At 47.4% G+C, this 26770-nt stretch overlaps 1 protein-coding gene across 5 annotated transcripts in view; it reads left to right on the top strand.

Annotated features, from left to right (window-relative positions):
- SEC22C (SEC22 homolog C, vesicle trafficking protein) overlaps positions 1-18566 on the top strand; it is a 35306-nt gene extending 16740 nt beyond the window's left edge. For 4 of the 5 annotated variants that reach the window (XM_058729573.1, XM_058729576.1, XM_058729578.1 and 1 more), the window contains 6 exons: positions 996-1204; positions 4896-5059; positions 6958-7137; positions 9826-9944; positions 11145-11210; positions 13398-18566. In XM_058729573.1, the coding sequence (XP_058585556.1) occupies positions 1023-1204; positions 4896-5059; positions 6958-7137; positions 9826-9944; positions 11145-11210; positions 13398-13598 (912 nt within the window). In that variant the 5' untranslated portion in view covers positions 996-1022 and the 3' untranslated portion in view covers positions 13599-18566. Of the gene's footprint in view, positions 1-358; positions 517-995; positions 1205-4895; positions 5060-6957; positions 7138-9825; positions 9945-11144; positions 11211-13397 lie in introns of all 5 variants that reach the window. The other variant, XM_058729577.1, reaches the window with a different exon arrangement.
- Positions 18567-26770: the final 8204 nt, after the last annotated feature.

Below are 26770 nucleotides of genomic sequence, written 5' to 3'. Positions count from 1 at the left end.
CATCCTATCAAGTAGAGGACCTCACGAACAAAATCTGTGAAACGGGATGTGTGGGGGCACGGAAAGACCCATTAAAGCTGCGTTCGCCACCTCACTGACCCCTGGTTGTGGGGCTGCCACGGCCTACGTGTGTAGGTTATGGCCTGTGCAAGCACCTGCAGAGTTCGCAGATGGGGCCAAAACCCAGCCAGGCTCTGCCAGGCTCTCTTTTCACCCTGAGAAGCGTTTTGGTCTGATTTGCCAAAGGCACCACGAGGGCTCAAGATCTGATTCCTTTTGTTGCTTAATAGTGCCCACATTTCATGGCCAAATATTGAGTAACTTACTGTAGTATAATTTGCTAAATGACTTCCTTTAGCCATCTGTAGGGACTCAGTCATCATTTCGAAGACTGGCTTGGGATCAAACACTTGGAGAAATTCAGGAGGACATGCTATTCTCCCTCGGTTCCATTTTTACCTTCTGTTCTCCTTGCCACCAACTTCTGGTTGGATGCTCAGAATCCCTCTACTGCAGGTGAGGATAAGACAACAAAACTGCTCAGCACCTACCTGCCTGGGTGACCTGAAACGCATAGGTCACTGGGCCCCATCCCTGCTGCTTCAGTGTCTGGTGTTTCCTGTCCCTTCGGGGCCGTCTTGCTACCTGTGTCCTACTACCCACTGTCGTTGCTGCTGCTCCTGAGCCTTTCTGGCACTGCTTCCTTGCTTCTCCATGCCTTTCTCCCTCATCCTAGTTGGTAGACTTCTGGAAAGGGAGAGATTCATTAGAGACAAGGGAAAGGAGGATTCTAAGTGAAGAAGAGACAGGAAGGAAAATGAAGGGATGAAGACAGGCTGTGACCTAGCAGTAGAGGCCAGGGAAGTAATAATAAAGGCAACATTTGCAGTTACAGTGGGGTGAGGGTGAAACAGCCAGAAAGGACGTTTCAAGGGCAGGGGTGTCTCTCTTACCATCATCTGCCTTCAGTAACAAGGTGCCTTTGCTTTCCTCAGGTGTCCTCATGACTTCCCCTGCAGACCATGTCTATGATCCTTTTTGCCTGTGTGGTGAGGGTGAGGGATGGACTGCCCCTCTCGGCCTCCACTGACTTTTACCACACCCAGGATTTTCTGGAATGCAGGAGACGGCTCAAGACTTTAGCCTTGCGACTGACCCAGTACCCAGGTCGAGGTTCTGCAGAAGGACGTGACTTCAGTATACAGTAAGCAAGCATGCTCACTCCTCCACGACATCCGCAAACTTGGGTTTACTTTTAACCATATGTTGGGGTAACATGAGGCCGATCACACTGTGTGTTAAGAGTAGGTCTGCCGTCAGACAGCAGTCTGAGGTTGTGTGCATTTATAGCCGTCGGATCAAGGGGGTGTGCTGTTCCCACTCTTGCCCTTCTGTTGGTGGGGTTGCTCTTGAGTGTCGGGAGACCTGGGTTCAATCAGTTTTCATGTCTGTAGTTTGGTAGTTTATTCTGCATTAGATGGAGGGGTGGAAAAGCTGAGGAAGGGGGAGAAGTCTAGGGTATAATGTCAGGGAGGGAAAAGGATGAGAGTAGGAAAGCCAAGAAAATAAAAGACTTCTAATTCTTGCCTTTAGTTTTTTACTTTTTAAATTTTTCGCCTGTTTGGTTTTTAAATTTAAATTAAAAAAATTTTTATTATGTAACGGAGCAGGGGAGTGAATAATGAGCACAGGTAGGTCCCTTTTCTGAGGGAACTTAAAGGCTAAGGAGGGAACAAGAGAAATACCTAACTGAATATCATACAGTAGGGAAAATGCTCCAGTGGAAGTAGGAATCAAGTGGTTACAATAATCCTAGTAAGAATGGCTAGTATTGTTGACTGCTTTCTATATGTCAGGCATTGTTCTAAGTGCTTTATTGGCCTGTGAGGTGGGTGACAGTATCATACGTGTTTTACAGAGGAGAAAACAGGTGAAGTGACTTAGCTGAGGTTGTCCTGTTAGTAAGTGGTAGGGCCCGGATTTGAGTATGGGCAACTGGGCCCCAACGGCTGCTCCTCATGTGTTCTGTCATTTCTTATTCTAGGACTAAAATGCACGAAGCCATTCTACAGGAGGGCGCAGGGGTTGGCAGGTTTTGAAGTATCACGACGGCTTGTCATAGATTTTACATCATTGTTTTCCATTATTTGGGCCCTCATTTGCCAGGTTTCTCCTGCTCCCTTTGAACACTAAATTTTTAGTTGACCTGATAAGGTAGGGTCCTTTTAGGGGAATTCAGCCTCAGAATCCGAAAAACAAAAGGAAAAGGCCAGGCTTGACTTGGGGCTTGCTGGTGTCATTGGGCAAGAGGGGGCCTGCCTGAAGGGGGCGCCAGGTAGCAAACACATGCTGCCGTTACCCTGTGGTGTGGGCTCTGGGGGCTCAGGAGCCAAAGCTGAGCTGCCTCTATCCGCATTTGTGCCTCCTTTCTCTGGGTGCCCAAAACCACTGTCCTTCATATCCCTCCCTCATTACGCTCTGATTCTCTAACACCTTATGGGATCTTGGTGCTACGCCTCAAACCTTTCTCTGTTAAGAAAACATCTTTGACATCAAATGAAATTATGGGTGCTTCAGTCATTTTTTGAAAACTAGAATATAAAACGTTCTGCTCATTTGTATTTTGAATTAAATATTCACCATTATTTTCACAGATGAAACTGAAGTTTGTGTGTTGTTTTTTTTTTTTTTGTTTTGTTTTTGTTTTTTTTTTTTTGTACAGGTGGGCAGTACTATAGCTTATTTTATAGTTAAGGAGTTGAGTTATGTTCCTACGGTTACCATAACAAATTAAAACAACAGAAATTTATTCTCCCACAGTTCTGGAGCCCAGAAGTCTAGAATCACGGTGTCTGCAGGGCAGTGCTGTCTTGGAGGTTCTAAGGAAGACTCCTTCCCATGCCTCTCTACTACCTTCTAGTGGTTGCTGGCAGTCTTTGTCATTCCATGTCTTTTAGAAGAGTTAACTCCAATCTCTGCCTTCTTGGTTACATGGCCTTCTTCCCCTCTGTCTCTAAAACCAAATTTCACACCCGTCATTGGATGGAGGCCTACCCTAATCCATTATGATCTCATTTCATCTTAATTGTATCTGCAAAGACTGTTTCCAAATAAGGTCATGTTCACGGGTACTGGGAGTTAGGACTTGGGCCTATTTTTTGGGAGATACAAGTCAGCCCACAAATAGGGGCTTCTGGAAAATTCCTTGTATAAGGAGCAGGTTGTCTTTTTTTTTTTTAATTGACAAAAGTTTTTATATAGAGACTTGCAATTATGAGAAGATGATAGAACAATGTAACTGTAAAACTCTTTTCCAGAAACATTCTGAAATGTGAGTAAATGTATATGAGAAATTATTTTAAATGTGTAGCTGACCTTAAAATAAAGAATTCCCAAGGTGCCAGAAATGATGGGGAACAGAGTATCAGGGTGTGGTAAGTGTGTGAGCTGACATTGAGGCTCTTGGGTAATAAGTCAGTCATGGTAAACTCAGGGCTTGAGTTTCAGTACCCATTAAGGGAGAGGCCTTTGGGCTTGAGGTGTTGTGAGAAGACCCATGGATGAAGAAGGGATTCTTGTGAGGCCACACACAGCCCAGGTGGAATGAAAATAGGTGAGAAATAGCCACGCACCAGTACAGGGTAGCTCATCTCTACCTGGCTTTGAATGGGAAGGAAACACAAAATCTCATCTAAGAAATTGAAACCCAGCTTCTGTGCCTCCTGTAGGATTGGAGTTTGAGTTTATACTCTCCATGGTCTAGGAATTCGTAAACAAGGTTCAGCTCTCAGTTTTGGTTCCAGACTGATGACACTCCTGGAGTAGCTGGCCAGAACAAATGGAAAACCACTCTGGAAGGGACTATACCACCAATGCTGCACATAAAACCACTCTGGAAGAAGTGTGCCACAACTCAGTGCTTGAGAGATTCTTAAAGAAGGAAAAAAAAAAGAAAACAGCTCCACACTGGTCCCCTCACCAAAAGTTACAGAACAGCAGAGGAGATACTCTACAATGAGTGTGAGTCAGTAGACACCACAGACAGGAGAACTCGAGTCCCCAGAACTTCAAATGGTAGCATGACATTCTGAAAAGTGGTAGAAAAAGGAGAGAACCCTGCATTTATTTTATGAAACCAGAATCACCCTAATACCACAACCAGATAAAGAGTGTGCAGGAAAGGAAAATTACAGGCCAATATTACTTTGCATAGACACAAAAATCCTAAATAAAACATTAGCAAACTATATCCAGTAAGTTGTGTGTATGTGCATATGTACAAACTCATAACCTCTTGGCTTTATTTCAGGATGGCAGGATGATTTAACATTAGAAAGCTATTGATGTGGATTAAAGAAAAAAAATATTTTCCTCAGTAGATGCAGAGAAGTCTGAGGCTGCTTCTCCCTCATGAAGCACGCATCCTTCGTGCACAAATTAGTAGAGTGATTGCACACTGTCAGTGGCAAATAACTGCTGCCTATTTCAATTTTTTTTTTTTTTACATTTATTTATTTTTGAGAGACGGAGAGAGCACAAGTGGGGAGGGACAGAGAGAGAAGGGGACAGAATCTGAAGCAGGCTGTAGGCTCTGAGCTGTCAGCACAGAGCCTGACACGGGGCTCGAACTCAAAAACCGTGAGATCATGACCTGAGCCGAAGTTGGATGCTCAACCGACTGAGCCACCCAGGTGCCCCAACTGCTCTCTATTTTAGAGGAAAGACAAGAGAGTCCCAGGGAGGTCCAGCTGAAGGGACTGTATGCATGCAGCAAACAGCTCCAGGGCTGTTCAAGGCCAAGGAAGAGCAGGGCGGAAGCATCGTTGTGTCTGAATATGGGATGGGAATACAGGGGTCTGTTCCCCGGTAATGGAGATGCTGCCCTTTTGTTTCAGTTTCTCTTCGTTGGGGGATGTGGCTTGCATGGCTATCTGCTCCCGCCAGTGTCCAGCGGCCATGGCCTTCTGCTTCCTGGAGACCGTGTGGTGGGAATTCACAGCTTCCTATGACACCACCTGTATTGGCCTAGCCTCCAGGCCATACGCCTTTCTTGAATTTGGTTTGTAACCCTCTTTCTTATTTACTGTTCTCTCACGGCATCGTATGTGTAGAATTAATGGTTTAGATTTGGCTTTTATCATCAGGGAAAACCACTGCAGGGGCTATAACATGTCACTGGAGATCAGTTTTGTACCAAGAGATTTCAGTGAAGGAGCGGCCTGGAGAGCTTCAAGGTTTAACGCTGGCTCTTCATCTCTTCAGAGCCTGAGGCAGGTTGGGGAGTGGTAAAACCACAGCCTTCTGGGACAGGGGTCAGCAAACTGGTCCAAGGGCCAGCTCCCCCACCTCTTTTTTTCTTGTAAATACAGTGGAACCCAGCTACGTTCATTCTTTTCATGGGTCGCCTGTGGCTGCTTTTGCCCTTACCCAGCAGAGTTGAGTAGATGTGACAGAGACCATATGGGGCCTAGAAGCCTCAAATATTTGCTACCTGGCAGCTTAAGAAAATTTGCTAACCCCTGCTCTAGAGCAGTGCTACTCAAAGGCTGGTATGGGAATTTGTTCTATCATGAGGGAGGTACAGAGAGTGAGAATAAGTGTCCAGAAACTCATATGGTGATTTGACATTCCTGCGGTATTTTTTATTGCATTTCATCAAAGAATCAGTCTGTAACCATTTGGAAATAAGAAAAACTGCCCCTTTATTCAAAAGTCTGAGAAATACTGCCCTGGAAGAGGATTGTTTTCTCTTAGGCCTTGTCAGAGAGGCTCGTAGAGGCTCGGAGGCTTTGGAGCACAGCATGGTAGCTGTAGCCTATGCTCTCTTTTCCTCAGGTGTGAGTCAAGTCATTCTAAGCTCTTGGGGGAACAGGAGTAGAGGTGGGAGTGGGGGGGCATCCTGTGGCCTGTATGTAAACTAGCTGCTGTCTCTGTGATGCCCTTGAATGAGGGGCTGGCAGCAGTCGGTACTAAGGGTCAGGTGCACAGGCGTGTTGGCACGCGTGCTTCCTGGCTGTACTGCCGTAGCCCTCGTACTCCCTCACGTGGTCCACTGGCTGGTGCATTTTGTTGTCCCCAATGGTGCTGGCAAGCTCCCTGGTACGCAGGCCTCTGCCAGGCAGACCTGTGATGTAGACAGAGTTCTCCCCGGTTCTCCCTGTGAGGCCTCGTCCACCGCTGCTCTCAACCCCACTTCTTCCTACAAAGAGGGCACGCTGGCCCCAGGCACACCACAGCTGTGGCGGTTGATATGCAGTGTGGACCGTGTTCTGCTCCCCGCTGCTCTGCATGTGCCTTCCTTCTAAAGTGGTGTGCTTGATCAGACAGCAGACCCTGCCCCGGCATCGTGTTTGCTCATCACTGAGTGAGAGTAGAATATAACGGTGGATACTAGATACCGGCCTTGTGCGTGATTTTGCTTTGCCAGTGTGTTCGAAACTCCAAGTGCTTATTAAAACTTGGTAATCGATTAATACTAAGGCAAACGAAGCAATTAAAACCGATATCTTTCAAGTATGTGATTTTAGTTTGCACAAAATATTCACATTTATTTGTAAGTTTTTTCTCCCGCACCTTTTTTGAGGTAATTCATTCAAGAATAACTGTCTCCCCTTTTTGTTAAGCTTTGCATCATTCTGTGAACGGCCCAGGATTGTACTATCAGCAGTGGCTGAGTAAGACTCCAGCCTCTATCCCTTGACTCCCTCATCACTGAGGTTCCGGGAAGCATTGTTGCCTTCTCTGTGGACAATCGCATTTTAAGTATTATGCACTGAAGAGATTGATGAGACCAGTAATGACACCCAGTGAACATCTGACCTTTAGGTGTATCCAGACACTCCCAGAATCTGGCTGACTTACTAGCTTGCTCAGAAAGGTGAACTTCATTTTGCACATATTGTTCTGTAATATCCATTCTGACGCAACTGCTCAACTTGGGTTGCTCTCTTTTTGCAGATAGCATCATTCAGAAAGTGAAGTGGCATTTTAACTGTGTAAGTTCCGCTCAGATGGAGAGCAGCTTAGAAAAAATTCAGGAGGAGCTTGACTTCCAGCCTCCAGTGGTTCTCACTGTGGAGGACACAGATATAGCGAATGGGATAATGAACGGTCACACGCAGATACACTTGGAGCCTGGTAAGTGGTTTGCTCTTCTCTGATGTTGGTGAAGATGAGGTGACATTAGGTATTTCAAATGCAATTGGCTTTTTTTTTTTTTTAAACCAGGGAGTTGTTTTTTAGGGGATGGGTGTCTGGAAAATATGGGCTGATCCTGTTTCCGGGTGACTGTTAACAAAAAAACTGTCACCATAGTGCGTCGTTCTGGGGAGGGGGCGGTGCAACTCTTGATGAAATTCAGAAGAGTGACTTGTTTTCTCAACCAGGGTGAAGTCTACCCGTTTAAATGTAAAGGGAAGTCATTCGGTTTTGCTGGAAGTCACTTACTAAAGTGTACAGATTTGTCTGTTCTCTTTCTCTGTCTTTTTTTTTCTTTTGACAATGAATCCTTATCTCATCTTATCACTTAGTGAAAACATTGCAAATCTCCACTGAGAAGCCATGCCCTCCTTGACCTGGGAGGGAAGGGCCTTGGGGATGAGGGTGGGCAGGGCCAGAGCCAGGGCTTCGAATGTTCTCAGTTTGCTTCCCCGCGAGCCCTGTGGATTTCCGAGCTGGGTGCCCTGGCACTCTGTGGCTTAGTCCGCCATTAACACCACTAGCCACTCAATGCCTAGCACGTAACAAAGCATGATTTTTTTTTTATTCCTTGTTTATGATTACACACACAAACTAATTTTTAATTAAAGTAGAGTTTATCTTCTAACCATTCCGTAATGGTTTAAGAGCACATAACAAAGCATGATTTTTCTTTTATTCCTTGTTTATGATTACACACACAAACTAATTTTTAATTAAAGTAGAATTTATCTTCTAACCATTCTGTAATGGTCTAAGAGCACATAACAAAGCATGATTTTTTTTTATTCCTTGTTTATGATTACACACACAATTAAACCAATTTTTAATTAAAGTAGAATTTATCTTCTAACCATTCTGTAATGGTCTAAGAGCACATAACAAAGCATGATTTTTTTTTATTCCTTGTTTATGATTACACACACAATTAAACCAATTTTTAATTAAAGTAGAATTTATCTTCTAACCATTCTGTAATGGTCTAAGAGCTGAATCCTTCTTTGAAAGATAGAGTTGTCTACACTATAACAGTCTAATTATTTTGTTTTAACAGTTTTTATACTAAACTCACTGCTTGAATTTTAAAAGTGGTGTATTAAAAATGTTCACATTTTGGGGGGCACCTAGGTGGCTCAGTCGGTTAAGCGTCCGACAGCTCAGGTCATGATCTCACGGTTTGTGAATCTGAATCCCCGTATAGGGCTCTGTGCTGACAGTTCGGAGCCTAGAGCCTGCTTCAGATTCTATGTCTCCCTCTCTCTCTGCCCTGACCCCACTTGTGCTCTGTCTCTCTCTCTCTCTCTCTCTCTCTCTCTCAAAAATAAACATTAAAAAAAATTTTTTTTCCTTAATGTTCACCTTTTTGGCTTAACTTTGTGTTTTGATTTAATCTATTTAAATTTAAACCAAATACATTCCTGGATTGGCTTTTATGCCAATCGGTAACATGTAATTTATACTAGGAATGAACTTAACTTTCGTAGAAGGAAGACTGGGTAATTGAGCTGCAAGCTTCTTCTTTTGCCATATATAAAAATGGGGTGGCTCTGTAATGTATTTTGTTTTTCAACCACTTAGACAAGAGGGGTAAAATCCAGAAAACATCAACTTGCTTATCTTTCTAGGACATTTTACTGTGGTTTGACCCACCCTATTGTCCTGAGGCTAGAATCTTTACAGGTAGCATGTTCTGTTCTAACAGGAGCTTTGGTAGCTCAGTGGAAACTCTAACACACTAACACTAGGCATCCCTTGGGTTGTGGCTAGATATATGTGTGTGCACATGTGTGTGTATGTGGGAAATGTAAGGACCAGAAGGGATGATTTAAAAGATCATACTAAGAGAATGGGGCAGGGTGTCACCATTTAATAGTGTGAACCAGAATCGGTCTTGGTAGTTATCTCTGAAGAGAGAATGATCATTTGGTCTAGAGTTCCAGAAACAGATTGTGGCTCAAATAATCAGTGTTTTTACCTCCTCTTCCCAATTATTTTAGAATTTAAAAAACTGCATTTGCTGCACTTTGCCCCGGAAGCCCACGAGTCCCTGAATACTGTCTTTGTTTAGAAGCTCAGAGTTGATAGAAATGCTGTCAGTTTGGCAATCAATTTACAAATAAAGCCATAAATTGCTTTACATCAGGTTTTCTCAGCCTAAGCCATACTGACATTTTGTACTGGATAATTTTTTGTTGTGAGGGGCTGTCTTGTACATTGTAGGATGCTTAGACGCATTCGTGGCCCACTAGATGCCAGTAATACCCTGTTTGCAGTTTTGACAACCCCAAATATCTCTAGGCATTGCCAGTTGCCCACTGAGGGGCTAATCGCCCCTCTCTGAGAACCACTGCTGTAAGTAGAAAGAAAATCAGGCCTTGGAAAACCTGTGCTTAACTCAGAGACAGTCCTCGTGCTGAAAGAAACTCACTTCAGATTCCCAGATCCATTCTGTCCTCCATTTCTTGCCTTTTTGCCGTCTAACAGCAGCTGCTTTTAATTAATATGTTTGTTTTTCTGTGTTTAACATAATGAGCCTATCATTAGTGGAGGTCTAGTTAATGTCTTTGTTTATTTTTCTTTCATATAGAAATTATTTTCACTAGACACTTATTTTTTTTAATTGTGAAGCTCCTAATTTCCGAATGGAGCCAGTGACAGCCCTGGGTGTCCTTTCGCTCATTCTCAACATCATGTGTGCTGCTCTGAACCTCATCCGTGGGATTCACCTCGCAGAACATTCTCTACAGGTAACCTTTGTTTTTATAGTTTAAATTGAAGGACCTATGATGGCAGAAACTGATGGGGGAGACACTTTATTTGTAAGGTTATTATGTACAAAGGTTTTAACAATTGTTTAATTAAAATACAATTTTTATTTTAAAGTTTATTCTTTAAGTAAATTGAACAAATATAAAACTTGCTCTTTTGTGTCTGTTGTCCCAAGAAGCCAAAGAGGCCTGTCAGGGGGAATTGGTGAGAAATAGTTTGCTACAGGGACATCCTTGGGGCCCCAGGAGTCACCCCAGGGTCCTGATTGCTCGTCAAGAGCAAATCTGATTCTCAGCCTCTGAGGTTCAGGCTGTTTCTGCCTGTTAAAAAGTTGCCTCCTAGTCTGATTTATATCAAGCAAGATGCCACTTCCCTATGTCTTTGTCAGAGAACTGTATCATTAGGCAGTTGATTTGCCAGGCTGCTTAAATCAAAGCAACTTTCTATGTCGGGGCTCTTAAAATATTTTTTTAAATTTTGAAGTATTTAAAACACTTTGAAAAAGCATAGAATCACTGTAGGCATAAACAGATAGATACCTCATTTAAAAATAGAGCCATCGTGCCCACACCGTCACTGCGGTAGCTAAAGTCTGAAGCATGGCTGGTGTTGCTCTCAGGAGACTAATGTAGACTGACCTGTGTGGAGAGTGGCAGCAGGCCTGTGCTGTAAGAGTGGTGACCGCCTGTTACTGCGTCCTGTCTTTGGCTGATGTGTGCTGTTTCCTACTCTTATTTTTTATGATTATCCATGCCCAGATACTTACCAAGCGTCTGTATGCACTAGAACAGTTACATGGCCGACAAGACAGTTAAGATGGGGCACAAAGTAGAGTGTGGTGACATCACTAAGGAGGTGGCAGTACCTGAAGAATGCAGAATTAGGGAAAGCTTAGTGCTGACAAATGAGTGGATTTTGAGAGGCAGTAGTGTTGGGGGCATTCCAGCCTGGGGGCTTCGTACAGATGCTCAGGGACAGGAGGGCACATGGTGTGTCCAGGCTGTTGGAAACGGTTGCATGTCAACCCCGGTTCTGGTATAGAAACAGGGCGCTCTGTTCCAGTCAGGGATTTTGCACTATCAACCAAACCAGACCCAATGAGGTGTGAAGAGCTTCATGTCATCGTTTTTCCTTTCATCGGAATATTCCTTTTCTCCTGTTTCTTACATTTGTTTTAGGTTGCCCACGAGGAAATTGGAACTATTCTGGCTTTTCTTATTCCTTTTGTAGCCTGTATTTTCCAGGTGGGTGAAACATTGATATTTTGAGTGGGTTGAACCCGTGACCTTATTTTGTTCTTCTGTTGGGACCGTCACCTTATTTCTAGATGTGATTTTGTTCCACCAAGGCCTGTCATGGAATACCAGGCCCTTAGTGGAACCACGCTAGGCCCATCCTGTCCGGTCCTCTCATTTTACAAAGGAATAGCATTGGACTCAAAGGGAAAGCCATTTACCCTAGGCTGCAGAGCCTTTCACGACAGCTGAACAGAAGCCAGGAATTTTGGGACTCACATTTCAAGAAAGGAAAGATGAGAGTGCTGTGGGGATTGGGTTACCTGACTAATGTGAGGCAGGGTGTTGCTTAGTGTCATGGCAGTCCAAGTATAGAAATGTCCTCCTGCAGAAGTAACAACTGCATGTGCGCGCGTGTGCGTGTGTGTTGTTTAAATACAAGACTAGGTAAAAACTTTTTTTTTTTTTTTAACGTTTATTTATTCTTGAGACAGAGAGAGACAGAGCATGAACGGGGGAGGGTCAGAGAGAGGGAGACACAGAATCCGAAGCAGGCTCCAGGCTCTGAGCTGTCAGCACAGAGACCGACACGGGGCTTGAACTCACAGACCGCGAGATCATGACCTGAGCCGAAGTCGGCCGCTCAACCGACTGAGCCACCCAGGCGCCCAAAAACTTTTTTTTTAATAGTCATACCATCTGACTCAAATCTGTCGTTAGGAAACGAGGCAAACATTACAACATTAACTAGTGGGTTTTTACTGTTGGTTACTGTTTAGTTACTTTCAGATTTTTAAAAAGATTTATTTGTTTTTGGGAGAGAGAGACAGGGTGTGAGTGGGGAGGGGCAGAGAGAGAGAGAGAGAGGGAGACACGGAATTTGAAGCAGGCTCCAGGTTCCGAGCTGTTAGCATGGAGCTCAACGCAGAGCTTGAACTCCTGAATCTCGAGATCGTGACCTGAGCTGCTTAACCGACTGAGCCACCCAGGTGCCCCTGGTTACTGTTTAGTTATTTTCAAATAAGCTGCATACTTACAGGGCAGAGTAAAATGGAGCTTTTGAACCCCCTGTAGGCAGAGTTAATTCCAGTAAAAAAAAAAAACAAAAACAAAAAACACCTGTGATTTTCTTTCCCCATCCTCCATAGAGGCTCGGATTTTAGTACCTTGTCTACATTCTTAAGCTTTTTTTTTTTTCTTTTCCTTTCAATTAAAATTTATTTTCTCAAAGAACACTTCTTCTCTCTTCCACATACATCCCAGAATGGTCTATTTTTTAAGAGTGACATGATTGTGGGAAAAGAAATTTTCAACCCAGGACCAAAAATGCACTCATTTTTTAGAAATCAAGCGTCCCAAGCCTCGAGTGTTGCCATTTGAGGTACCGAGAGCCTGTATTCCAGGTCTGCAGGGATCTTGCAATTTGGCCTTCGTTCCCCCAACTGCATTCTTACTTGGGTAGCTCTTTCAGTGGGGAACTCTTTCCTCCCACTGGAGCTTGAGCCTTTGTCGAACTGCTCTGTGTTTTGAGAATGTGCTTTTTGGTTTTTTTTAAACATTGAACCAAAAAGTTACTTTTGGCTTTTGTAGAACAAGAATGGCCTCTTTTCTGTGTGAATGCCCTACACAAAATGTTAGTCCCCCTCCCTGCTGTGAGACCTTTCCCTGTGTCAGAGATGCTTTTGAAGACACGATAAGGAGGATGTCTAGGGAACATTGGTCCCTGATGTCGTTGGAACTCAGGAAAAACAAATAATAAAAGCATAGCTTCTTTTACTGGCTTTCCTACCTGTCATGACTCCCTGGAAGGAAAAGTCCAGTTGGAGACCAGTCGTTCTTGTTGGGGTGTCTTGGCCTGGCTGTCTTCCCCTTACCTGCACCTCTTCTTTTTCCACAGCCCACAGCCTGGGCCTTTCTGTCTGTAGTTCTTAAATGTTTTCAAGAGTGTCATGTTCTAATTCCCCCTGTGACATCTGTTCCACTTTTCTTGTCTCTCCTGGATCTCCACTTTCATCCAGTGATTTGATTAACAGCAGCTCACCTGGCAAGGCCGGGCTCCATTGTCATGATTTCAGTTTAATGAGCTACTGTGTGTAAGATGACACTGTGTGAGCAGGTGTAGGAAGTGAGTCCTGCGTCGGACCTGTGGCTGTTTTCTCCTCTCTGACTGGACTGCCTCTTATGGTGTCATTTCAGTGTTATTTGTACCTGTTCTACAGTCCGGCCAGGACTGTGAAGGTGGTGCTGATGCTGCTCTTTATCTGCCTGGGCAACATGTACCTGCATGGGCTAAGGAACCTCTGGCAAATCCTTTTCCACATAGGAGTGGCTTTTCTGTCTTCATATCAGATACTGACCAGGCAGCTTCAGGAGAAGCAGTCTGACTATGGAGTATGAAGATGACATCATGTGATGAATGGATCCTTTCGTTTTCTTGTGAGAGTCACCTCTGTTTCCCTTTTTGCTTCTCGACTTCACCTCGAGTTTCCATCCTTGAAGTTCCTTTCGACCAAACCAGAGTGATACCGAAAGTTGGGGATTTTTAACAGGAGCAATGGAAAGCACGAGGTCGCCCCAGCCCCGGTTTTGTGCTGGGCATCATGGCGGAATCTCCAGTTCAGCACATTTACTTAGGACAGCAGAATCTGGGGGCTCATTCAGAAGGAGCATTATTAGAAGATCAGAATGGGAATTATTTTGGTCTTTTAAATTGAATGATGCAATAAACCACTAGATTCAATAACACTAGCTTTAGTAACTGGCGGTTGTCTCTGAGGAACCACTTTAAAACCCACATCAGCTTTTCAGTCTAAATGGGACTTGGTTAGTTTTTTGTAGAGGGTCAATACAGGGTGAATTAAACATTTTAAAATATGGTTCGTAAGTATAAGCTAGATAAATTTTGTTTACATTTTTTGATAACTTAGGTCTGATACGATACCTTTAGAATATTTAAATGTATTTTGGATATAAATTGAACTTATCTTCATTTGGGGAAAGGACAAACTCAAGCTGAGAAAATGGTTAAGAAAGCCGAGTTTATTTAATTTGTATATAACTTTTTATGGTGGTGGGACTGCGTGGGCGCAGAGAAGTTTTGTATTTGTCTGCAGGGTATATCTGAATATTTAAAAAATTGAGTAACCAGTGCTACTAGATCATAAGCTCATGAGGATGAGCTTATGAGCCGGAGAATTTCAGGGTTCTTTGCGGTGGGGCCACAGACAGGAGTAGGTGCGTCACATGGATTCACACAGTGGCACTTTACAGATGCAGGTTGTAGTAAAAAAACAAAAAACAAAAAAACCCTTGTCATCAGCCTTGTACATGGCAGCTGAGTGCCTGTCATTTTGATGATGATGAATGCCTGACCCTGTTACCTGTTCCCGGAAGACCTCCTGAGTTAATTACTCCTCTACCCCTCTTCCAGTCATCTTAATTAGATGGAGGGCCTCGTTCTTTATGAACAGGAGTTAAGGAGGTGTTAACTTTTTTCCAAGCTTCATAAGGATATAATAAACCCCATGCCCTGAAAAGTTACTTTTCTTCTCTCTGTTAAAATAGTGATTGATCACAGTTGTCCAAAAAGAGGCTCTGTGTAAGATCCTTTTGGTCTCCAGAAAGTTCAGCCTGGGTTGTCCAGTACATTTAGGAGGCCATTTCAGGAGTTTGCCCTCTGGATTGTTGATTTTTTTTTTTAATGTTTACTTTATTTTTGGGAGAGACAGAGCGTGAGCAGGAAAGGGGCAGAGAGAGAGGGAGACACAGAATCTGAAGCAGGCTCCAGGCTCTGAGCTGTTAGCACAGAGCCCGATGGGGGGCTCGAACTCACGAGCGGTGAGATCATGACCTGATCTAAAGTCGAACGCTTAACCGACTGAGTCACCCAGGCGCCCCTCTTTGGATTGTTCTTGGTAGAAGTCTAGAATCTGAATAGCTCACTGGCAGTTGCGTGGGATATTTTGGGTTGAATTATGTGGTCTTGATAAATTAAAATAATCCTACTTTGATCTTAAAAGTTGAAAAGCTTCACAAGAATTATTGAGTACGTAGGGAAAGCAAGAATATTATTTTAGGGAACTCAGTTGTACTTGGTTGTTACTGGTAGTGCATTGTTATTGAGCTACCTTGGTATCAGGTTAAGAAAAACAAGTTTATGTGACTGGAAACTGTTGGGAAAATGATGCTACAGTAATTTTCTTATAATACAATTTTCTGTTTTTAATCAAAATATCTTGATATGAAAGTTATATTGGCAACATCCTCAGATGTCAACTGCACAGTTGTCACTCTATCAGGGTTGCATCTTCGTAATTTTCTGCATACCCAGCAGGCGAATCTTCAGGCTCTCTGGGAGATAACTTTGAAGAGATGGTAAAATAGAATGGAAAACCAAGGAGGGAAGAGAAGTCTTTGTACATTAGAAGTACCAAAAAAAAAAAAAAAAAAAAAAAAAGAAAAAAAAAAGGCTTTAAACGTTGGTAAGCACAGCCTGTAAGTGAGTTATTAATATTTTTTGAGCTCATGTGTTATTGCCGTGTAGCCCTATACCCCAGATGCTCTCGGGGGCAGAATCTGTGATCCATATTTGGCAGTAGAGAACTATCCTGAAGAGTAGGCCCTCCTGGTGAATACTTCCTGCACTGGTGGAGATGTTGTCTACACTTGGCTGAATGTGGTTTTCATCAGTTAACATCTACATGGGGTTTCAGATTGGTTTTTGCAAATGAGAGGGAAAAGATGCACTGGACAAATAGTACAAAATAATAACCACATAAGCATTGTTCACCTGGAACCCAGCCAAAAGAAGCCTCATTCACTGGAGGAAGAGACAAATGACAGAGAAGTAGTTCTGGGGATTTTGTCCGAGGGAAATCCCGGCTCAGGGTTGACCTGGTTCAGGCTTGGAGTTTTGTGGCCCCTTGTGTCATCTTTGATGCCAGAAAGGTGGCTCCACGTCGCAGGAGTTATCCTCACTACCCCACGGACTCATTGCTGTTCTCGCACTTTATTTTCCCAATGGTTCAATGCTACCTGCCCAACCAACCTCGCAGGGGTGGATCTGGGAATAGTTGAAATAATGTTGAAAACAAACCTTAAAAGTGCCTTCTGGGATCAGATACTGCAAGATCTTTGAACGTCGGAGTGCATTATTCCCATCTCCCGTATCGGGCTGGGAATGTGGCTCAGTGCTCTTGGCCAGGGTTTCCCAACCATGGGGCCAAGGCCCACAGGGTTTTTTTTCCCTTCCTCAAGTATGCAGGTGAGAGAAACACGTAGACTCTGGTTTCATTTCCCTAGGGTAGCCTTACTGTGATAAGGATCATTCCTGAGTTTCTTTTTCCTGGGAGGAGACAATCAGGGGTGTATTTGGGGGTGGCATTACCTCTCAGTACTAGAGGCCCCTCTGCTGGTGGTGGGAGGAATGTGACCGGAGGCTCCCGGTTTTGCTTCTCAGGCTTGCACCCCTGTGGTCTGTGTTACAGGCATTGTGAAGCAACCTTTTAAAATTCCTTAAGGAGTTGGAAAAAGGGTGTTAGGAGGAGTGCTGAAATTAAAACAATCTCATTTCTGTCCCCTCACCATGAGCTCCCTGTTATTTTCCTAGGTGCCCCTATTCTCCAGGACTCTTCTGCCTCTTCCCGTGTCTGTCCCACACATGGCAGCCCTGGAAACAGAGGCTGAAACTGGAATCTTTGGAGGGGTGGGGAAAGCAGTCTTTCACTGTAGTTGATAAGGTGGGTACAGGAGCTCAGGGGCGGAGCAGAGTGCACTGAGGCCCGGCCCCGTGCCTCTGTGCCCCCGGGAGCTGCAGCACATGCTTGGGAGTCGGGGCTCAGAGGGCAGCAGCACTTTGGCGGTCAACACTGCCAGGGTCGGCAAAGACGACAGCCAGGAGGGCCGGCTGTTTGGGGTGCAGCAAGCAGGAGACAGGTGAGGAGCAGAGCTGGGGGCCCTCAAGCAGCCGCCCTCAAGCAGTTGGCGTGTTGGGGGCACGTGCTGCACCTTCATCCAGGGCTGCTGTTTGCTTTTCCTTGAAGGAATCGGCCACTCGCTGTAACATGCAGGGCAGGTGGCCCTCAGGAGCCTGCTGTTGTGCGTGCACGGGGCAGCGCAAGTGAGGCCCGGCAGGCATGGGAGTGTTTACAGGGACCAGATGTGCACCCCGCTCTGGTGTTGCTCACATTTCAAACGTTCCTCCACAGAATCCTGCCCGGGCACAGGGAAGCTCCGCTGTGCTCTGTGAGTGTGAACAATGGTAGAGGAAGAGAGACCTGACTCTCCTGCTCAGGCCTCCACCACTGTGGGCGGGCAGGTTCTGCCCGCAGGGACAGGGTCCTCAGCTGGGAAGCGGTGGTAACCACCTACTCCCCCGGCATGCTGTCATGAGGAGAAAAGCCTAGTGGAGGAGAATGCTGGGTGAATCCCCTGTTCACGTGCAGGAGGAAAAAGGCTTTCACCCGGTGAGAGGAAGTTCACGCTTTACGCAGCACAGTGCAGCCGTGTCTTCCAGGTTTTACAAAGACAGGCCTCTTATGATCCTGCTAGGTAAATGGGCTCAGTCTTCCAGTCTAGAAAGGTGGTGACCTCTCTTTCTTCCCCCTGAACGTGCCTCTTGCCCTCCAGTCACAGAGCTCTTGCTACCATTGGTATTGGGCCCTCCGGCATCCAGGGAGGCCGGTTCTGCTGGTCGAACCAAACCTCAAGTCCATCCCTGAGCCAAATGGGAAGAGCTCTGAGTCTCCCGTCTGGGAGCAGTGATGTCAGACCCCGGTTGCTGGGGAAACGTCTTGGCAGGGAACCTGTGGAAAAGGGCTTGTCAGTAAGACCTGGGAATGGCCGGATATGGAAACATCTGCCCGTGTTCTGATGGCAGAGCCGCAGCTCACAAGCGCCTTTTATTTCGGGTCAAATTATCAAATCCATTCTGTTCTTCTAACCTGTGCTTGGTACGTGTGACCTTCTTTAACCCTTCTATGATTCTGGGGTTACTTCAGAAGTATATTTAATGAATTATTTGTACAACTCGACCCCCCCTCCCCCGAATTCTGTTTCATTTAATAGACTTTTCTACTAAGAGCGTAAAAGATTGAGACTGATTTAGCCAGGGCAAAACCATTTCCTTCACATATGCGTTTTGAATGCTTGCTGTCCATGTTGTACAAGCTTCTTACTGTTTTCATGTAATAACAAAGATCTATTTTGAATAAAGATGGGTATGTTTTAACAAACTCTCACACAGTAGTAAAGCCTAAACTCGTGTTAATATATGTAAAGAATATTGTATAGCCATTTATATACTATGTATATATAAATTAACATGGCTTCAGAAGTGAGAGGAGAATAAATCTAAGGTGCTTATTACGTTGCGTGTATTTGTGTAAAAAATTTTGAGTTTTGGGTCCGTTTTCCTAGAGGGTGTGATGTGGGCCTGGCATCATGGAGCGAGAGGGGTGTTGAAAGAAGTGGAATTCACATCCTCGTCTCCAATGTCTAGACAGGTGCCAGGCCTCAGTCCTTAGCACCAACCCCAGACTCCGGAAAGCGATCGTGGGTCCGGGAAAGACCTTGGAAAAGCCAACATAGCAGTCACAGAGCAGCCCTGGGGGCTGGGAGGCCCGCCTTCTATGCAGGCTCTGCCCTTGCTTATCTGTGTGCCTGTGAGCGGGCACTTGCCCTGTTCTAGGCTCTGAGCTCCTGGCCGTGCTCTGAGGGACCATTGAGTTCCATCTCCCGGGACCAGCCCCACCACAGAATGGCCAGCAGGAGGCGCAGCTGCCAGCCGGTCGTCAGGCTCGGGGCCCGAGGGACTGCACCCTTTTACAGAGGTCCTCCCTGTAAGCAGCTGACGAAGTTCCCAGAATGGAAACAGATGCACCAATTTTCTGCCCGTATTTGAGGCGCGGTAGGGAATGCATGGTCCAAGCTTCTCTCCACCGTCTGTCCTGATTGGGGGAGGGCAGAGACTTCCCAAGTAGACTCTTAAGTTACCGGGTTCTGGGATTTGGGAGTTGGCAGAGCCTTTGGCCACCACCTGGTTCCACCTCCTTGTTGACAAGGTACTGTGTGCCATCGGCGGCACCACAAAGAGTGAAGGGGGATCTTGGCCCATGAAAGATGCCCTTCCTGCTCCAGGAGGGCCGGGTGCTGGTCAGGCTGTGGAGTTGCCTTCCTTTTTCTTGGGCTCTACCCCCTGACGGGGCCAGGGAGCAGACAACTGCCAAGCATCCTTGAGTAGTGCCAGTGGAGGAGTGAGGCTCAGAGAGGAAGGGGTCTCTGTGGCTGTGCCTGACAGGGAAGTGCTGCCTAATTCTGTGGCGTCGGCTCCAAGAGGTCACTGGGTCGGATGTGCGAGGCAAAAACGATAAAGTTCACTGAAGAACATGAAGGAAAGTATCTTTGTGACCAAGGATGGGAAAGTGCTCTTAAATAAAAATGTTACAGATACAACACTTAAAGCAAAATGATTGATGAATTTGGTTGCATACAAATAAAGATTTCACGGGGAAAATGAGTGGGAGAAGGTACTTAGAATGTCTGAAGCCAATAATGTACAATCAGTTCCCGTAAGTCAGCAAGAAAGACAGCAACCTCAGTAGAACAATGAACAGTTTTCAGAAGAGAAAACCCAAAAAGCTAATAAGCATAGGAAGATGTGTAAAATCATTAGAAATAACAGAGAAGTACCTATTAAAACAACAGTAAGATGTCACCTTGTGCCTATTAGTTTGGTAACACTTAGGAAGCACCGAATGTTGGAGGGAGTGAGTGGTTATAGGACTTCATGCACAGCCAATCTGAAAGGCAGTGCCCCTGTCGTGGGCTGAACAGTGCCCTCCCCAAATGCATATGTTGAAGCCCTAACCCCTACCCCAGTACCTCAACGTATGTGCATTGGGAGGTACAGAGAAGGCAACCGTCTGCAAGCCAAGGAGAGAAACCTCGGAAGACGCCAACCCTACTGACACCTTGCTCTCCAACCTCCAGCCTCCAGAACGGTGAGGAAATAAATTTCTGTTGTTTAATCCACCCAGTCTGTGGTACTTTGTCACGGCAGCCCTAGAAAACTAATTCAGCTACCTACCCAAATTGAGTGTGCTCAGGCCTCATGATGTGGATGCTTCACTCCTGGTTATATGTCCCTGGGAACTTCTCACACAGATCCTTAAGGGGACCTGTGTGAAGTTAGGTTTTTTTTGTGTTTTTTTTTTTTTTTTTAAACATTTTTTAATTTATTTTTGAGACAGAGAGAGAGCATGAACGGGGGAGGGACAGAGAGAGAGGGAGACACAGAATCAGAAGTAGGCTCCAGGCTCTGAGCCATCAGCCCAGAGCCCGACGCGGGGCTCGAACTCCTGGATCGTGAGATCGTGACCTGAGCTGAAGTCGGACGCTCAACCGACTGAGCCACCCAAGCGCCCCAAGTTAGGTTTTACAGAAGCATGATCTGTACTGGCAGGAAGCAATCCGTGTGTCTTCCACGCACGGACAGGTAAAGTGCGCAGGCTCAGCAGGGACACCACACAGCAGGCGGAAGTTCCAGACTTGGTGTGATGTAGCAGCATGGATGGATCTTCAAAACGTAGAACCGAGTAGAAAAATAACATTTATATGATTGGAAATCTACGCACACAAAATGATAAAGTATTTTGTAAGAATGTATTCTAAAAGATACGTGTTAAATACATCCGCGTGGTGGCCTGAAGGGGCCAGGAGCATGGGAGTTAGGGACAGAGACAATAAGGAATTGAAAGAAAAGAATACTTGCTAGGGTCAGCATCCAGATCTGAGAGCCCTGGGTGAACCAGGGGGCCTGCATTGCCCCCGGGGATCTTGCCCCCGCTGTGCCCAGCCCTCACTGGACTTGAGGCTGGGAAGGCCTGCCTCTGCGGGGCTCTAGCCCCAAACGCTGGCAGAGTGTTTGAGCTCCCAGGGTTCTCCAGTGGGTGAGGTGGGGGAACTGAAGCCGAGGCCGGGGGCTATAATGGTCAGGGAGCGCTTCTGGAACACATGGCGGAAGGGGAAGGGCAGAAAGCAGAGAGGAGGGGACTCCAGAGGGGAAAGTAGATGGGTGAGCCAGCTCTGGCCACCGGGGACTCTATCCTTCCCAGATTCTCGCCGCCTGACCAGTAGTTTCCTGGCGGAGACTCTTTCCCACATGAGGCATTCAGCTGAAGGACTCTCACGGGGGACTCTCAGGGAAAAAGGAACACAGCTGCAGGAGGGACGGAGGTGCCCCCGGTGGCAAGTCCTTCCTCCCACCCCAGAAATAGTCTGTTCTGGCGACAGCCGAAAGCATGTGCCTGGGGAAGTGAAGGCCGAGGGGGCTGGGGCCGGCAGGGTGAAGCTAACCAGGACCACCATGGCCCTGAGGGGTTATTCCAGGCACGTTTTCTGAGGCCCCAGGGGTAAGAGCAGCGGCCAGAAGCGAGGAACACAGGGCCGAGAGTACGGTGAACTTTCTCACAGGGCCGTACAGCAGGGCTCCGGGAGATCGTGAGTGCTCTGCCACGAAGGTGTGCAAACGGAGAGGAGCTGTGTCGGATGGGGCCTCGGCACATGCCGTCCCCGTCTCGGAGACATTGCCTCATCCTGGGTGCTGGTGTCCGCGGGGACATCTGCCTATCTCCCGGGTGCCTCCTGTCGTGTCCATCCCATGGGGTGAGCCAGAAGCCAGTCGCAGGAAACGGCCTGTGCCAGCTCCCAGTTGAAGAGTAAATATTAGTCTTTTCAAGAGCTGCCTGTTCTCCGTCACTTGGCACCGCTGAGGACACTGAGCTGGGGTTGGCGGGCTCGGGGGGGAACCTCTTGGTCCCCACACCCAGATGGAGTCTGTGGGCCTAGGTCACTGTTGCAATGGAGGGCCCAAGAAACAAGCCTCCCCATGTCCAGGCGGGCATCCCGTCCTGGTCACTTGGGAAGCAGTGAGCACCCGAGCCCTGGGCTAGGCAGCGAGGCCCAGCCCCCTGGTACATGCTCTCCTCACACACTATTCAGGCTGCTGCTGCAGAGGCAGGGGACTGCCTGTTTTGACCTGGCCCTTAGGGTCTCGGGCCCTGGCTCTGGTATCTGTGGTTTAAAACCCTCTGATTATCAAGACGGGGTAATGACTTGCTCCTATTCCACTGTTACCCCTTGGGGAGACCTCCTCTGACCATCCTAACTGACAGAGCACCCCTTTAGCCCCTCATCCTGTCTTCTTCCTTCTGTAATTTTCCTCATTTAAAATTTTTTTGTGTGAACATCAATAGGTTATTTTTCTATATTTTATTATTGGAGTGTAACTGACATACAGTGCTAGTTTCAGGGGTACAACATAGTGGGTTTACAACTCTGTACATTACTCTGCGCTCACCACGATAAGTGTTATCACCATCTGACACCATACATTATCACATTATTGACTATGTTCCCTGCGCTGTCCTTTTTCATCCTCGTGTAATTTTCCCCATGTATGCATCTGACTCCTCCATTAGAGGGTCAGCTCTGTGAAGGCGGGGCCTGTGCCTTGGTCCCTCTGTGCACACAGTAAGGGCTCAGTGACTCTTTGCTGAATGAGTATCATGGCGTTCACACTTTGAAAATATTAGACCAATGTAACTCTCATCTCCCAACCCCTGAGACTAGTAGCCACTCCACCATTATGACCCAGGGGACACTTTCTCGGGAAACCGGAAGGAAGGATGGAGGAGGAGAGTGGAAAGCCCATCTTAAGTTGGTGAATGGCAAGACCGAGAAGGGGAAGAATCTCTCAGACGTGTCATGGTCTCATCCTCTGGGATGAAATCTTGAGAGCGGGGAGAAACCCTAAAAAGTGAAAATGGAGGGGGCATGCGTCTGTCCCATTCCGCATTTGGAATCCGTCTCCCAAGCAGCCTGTGTCCCTTAGGTGGCCCTACTAGGTAAAGACGGTCGATGGGTGGATTTGATGGCTAGAAGGCTGTAGTGAGCACCACCAGGCCTCTCTCAGCTCCCAGAGGCCTGGCAGGCCCGCCAGAAGCATGCTCCAAAGGGTATGAGGAAGGTGGCCGAGTTAGAGCCGGTGGGTCTGGCATGTGGCACTGGCATGGTTAATGGTGAGGTGAGGGTGGCTCACACCCAGGGCTGGAGGGAGGTGTGACTGAGGGGCCAGAGTGAGCCAAGGCGGGGCCGGATTTGCCAGGGCAGGCCCTGGGGCCCCAGCCAAGAGAACGGGCTATGAATACCTTGGCCGCAGTGAGTATCCGTGAAAAGACCCTAGTACAGAGGGTCGCACTGCCGGCAGGAGGCCACGTACTGGACTTGCTGCCTTGTAGCCTATTGACCTACTTTTTCCAGTTCTACAGGAATAACCTGTTCCCCACCTCATCTATCACTTTCTGCCCAGAGCTCCTCCGAAGCCATGGTGTGGGACACCTGCAGGAACCCATTGACAACTCGTGCGTGAAAGTGTGACGATACTGACATGGCAGACCTGGAGTGACAGCTGCTGGGAACCAGCACTTAATCCTGACCCTCAGGAGGACTCTTCTGAGGCGTGTCCTGCCTGTTTCTCATGGAGGGTCCCAGTAGCCACACCGGTGACCAGTGCAATAACTCACCACCATTTTGGCTTTCCCCGTTTCCCTGTTTCACACTTCTCTGTCCCCAATTCCTATTTCTTGATCACAGACCCTTATCTCGGGCTCTCTTTCTGGTGACACGGGCTACAAGGCCACCTGAGCCTCTGTGCTGCCACCATCCCCGTCTGCCCCTTCCATATTCCTGTGTGTTGCAGGGGCTGGAATGCTGAGGACTACCTTTCCCAGCGCCCCCTTGCTGCTGGGGATCTGGATGCAACCTAGGCTCCACCAGAGGGAAGCATCACAGGAGAGAGCTGGAAGACAGAAGGGAGGCGGAGGCCATTCTTCCCGCAGTGTGTTGGCTGCTGGCTGGGATCTGGCAGGCAGGGGTTTTCACAGCAGCAGGACACTGTTCCTTCCATTTTCTTGTCACAGCTTAATGGATGTGCAACTAGGATGTTGACAGTAATTTCCTGCAAGGTGGCAGCTGGGGTAGTATGACCTACCACAGGGCAGAAGTGTGCCCTCACTTCCGTGCCTCCAGACCTTTCTACATTTAATTCCCTACATTCAATATCTTTCTGCACAAAGTACCTAGAGTCTCTTCTGTTCTGTGCACTTATTCTGGACTGATGGGACTTCCTCACCTCTACATTACACACCTCACACTACTATACCACCAGGCTCAGATGGAGGGATGCTGACAGGCCACAAATTTACCCAGAGAAACATCCAGAAAGAGAGCCAGCAGCCATCTCTCCCTCCTTCCTTATTAGATCAACTTTCCTTCTGGAAGTTGCAGCCAGGCCTTGGGTATGTGACCTGGTCCCGGCCCAGAAGCCTGAGGAAAGTGTGCAGAAGATGGGTTCTGGGATAGTTTATCTTTCTGATAAATGGAGACACACAGGAAACGTTCTCTCTGCCACTGGATGGAGTTCTGTGAGAACTTGATGCCTGGGGTAGTGACGGCCATCTGCAATGACGAGGGGGTACGTCTGTGATGAAAGTCAACATACTGAGGGTAGTAGAGGGGACAGACAGAAAATACTAGGTTGAGCCACAGCATTAACCCTGGAGCTGCCTACTTTTACTAGGCATTACCCAGGTGGGACCCTTTCCCTCTGAGCCACATAGAGGCCGGTGCAGAACGTTTCCCTTTCTTCCACATTGACATACTGGGACCTAGGGATACTGGGACTTGTATGAACTGGGCTGGGACCAGGGTGAGGCAAGCAAGGCATTTGCCTCAGATGCAAATTTTAAGGAGGTGGCAAAAAAACTCAGTAATCAGGATAAACAGTTCTTTAATGCAATACTTCAAAAAAATCAAAGCTGATGTAAAAAATACACAATGAACAAAATATCAAGATTTTTGGAAAGAGACTAAAGAATTAGTGTCTCCTGCTAGGTCTGCTCTGCCTGTTTCCACACAGGGCACTCTTGATGAATCTCACCTATGACAGTCCGTATAACAAAGCGGGGCTCTGGGATTTTAAGACCTGGGTTCATGGCCAGGCTCTGCCAGTGACTTGCTGGTGATTCCAAGCAAGTCCCTTCCCTTCTCTGGACTCTGGTTACCCCCATCTGTCCTGCGTGGAGGCTAGGGCATTGCCAGGATGGTCTCCTGACCCATCTTCCTCATCCCCATGGCCTGCTGAGGTTACTGTCCCTCTCCTCGGGAGGCTGTGTCTCCTGGGCCATTGACTCCTGGCTATTAATATCTCCACCATCCCCGGCCTGATCAGGGTGTTTAATGACTGCCAGCTGTGGCTCTGGCCCCCTCCCTTGGGAGAGATAAGAGCAGTTCCTGTTCCCACATAGGGAGAGTTGGGAGGAGGCAGGGTCATTTCTCAGGAAAACAGGCCCTGGGCAAGTGGTGGGAACAGAGGGGCTGACTCTGACTCCTTCTCCTGCCTGGCCCAGCACTGCCAGATGGAGGTGCCTGCAGATGCGGACTCCCTGTGCCCCCTGCCCCATGGGGGCTGCCCAGGCCTCCCCACTCCTGCCTGGGCCTTGTCGCTTTCCATCCTGATTTCAGTAGCCTGGGGCTCTCCCCAGACATCCCACAGACATCACATTCAGCATGTCCCCAACCAGGTCATCTCCCCAAACCCCCTTCTCTTCTTCCTCCCTCACACCTGGATGATGGACTGGCAGCTTTTCTTCAGTTTGCCCCTGGGGCCCTTCTCAGGACCCAAGACCACCCTCATCCCCTTGGCCTCATTTAAGAAACCTCCACTGGATTCCTGCGGCTAAGGGCCCACCCCAGGCACCTGCTTACTTGGATTTGGGTGTCCCTGGCACCCATCATGCTCTCTTGGGACCTAGAGACCCCTGCTTAGTCTTTGGAGAAAACTTGAGGTCTCTTCACCTGGGAGGCTGCTCCCTATCCATTCAGCTGGCACACCGGCCACCCTCCTTGTTCAGCCTGTGCCCCAGAGTGACAGGTACTGTCCACATGGTGGCCTCTGCCACCAAAGTGATGGTGGCCCTCTGCACCAGGTTGGACGGGGCTCCTTGCTCCTCTTTCCAGGAGGTGCCCACCGGAGTTAACTGGACTTTGTCCTCAGGACCTGGGGTCAGGGCTCAGTCAAGGGCCAGGACCTAATCTGTGCCCTAGAGGCCCAACTCTACAGTTGGGACTGGGACAGGAATCACTGTGTGCCACAGAAGTCAGGGGACTGGGTCTAGGGACTGGGCTCTGGGTCTCCCTAATCTCCTAGGCTGTCCCTGGGGTCACCAGTCCTGTGGCCTCACTACATTTTCCCTCTTGTATTTCACTCTGAAATGGAGCTGAGGAGAGAGGCCTGCCCTCTGTGTCACCCGGCCTGCTGCGGAGGGGCCTGAACCCTGTGATGTTTGGGTCCCAAAGGCCAACCTTGGTGAAGTCCTTGAGGTACCCACCAGGTGGCGCTAGAGATGAGCTGGCCTGGCCTGACAAGTGCCTTGCAAGGCAGGAGAGGGACTGGGGAGGTTGGGGGGAAGAAGGTGTGCAGGAGAAATTCTGCTCGTGGTTATTCCCATTCC

This window comes from Neofelis nebulosa, chromosome 5, assembly GCF_028018385.1.
Source record: "Neofelis nebulosa isolate mNeoNeb1 chromosome 5, mNeoNeb1.pri, whole genome shotgun sequence".
NCBI classification, from domain to species: Eukaryota; Metazoa; Chordata; class Mammalia; order Carnivora; family Felidae; genus Neofelis; species Neofelis nebulosa.
This window is presented reverse-complemented; position numbering and strand designations above follow the sequence as displayed.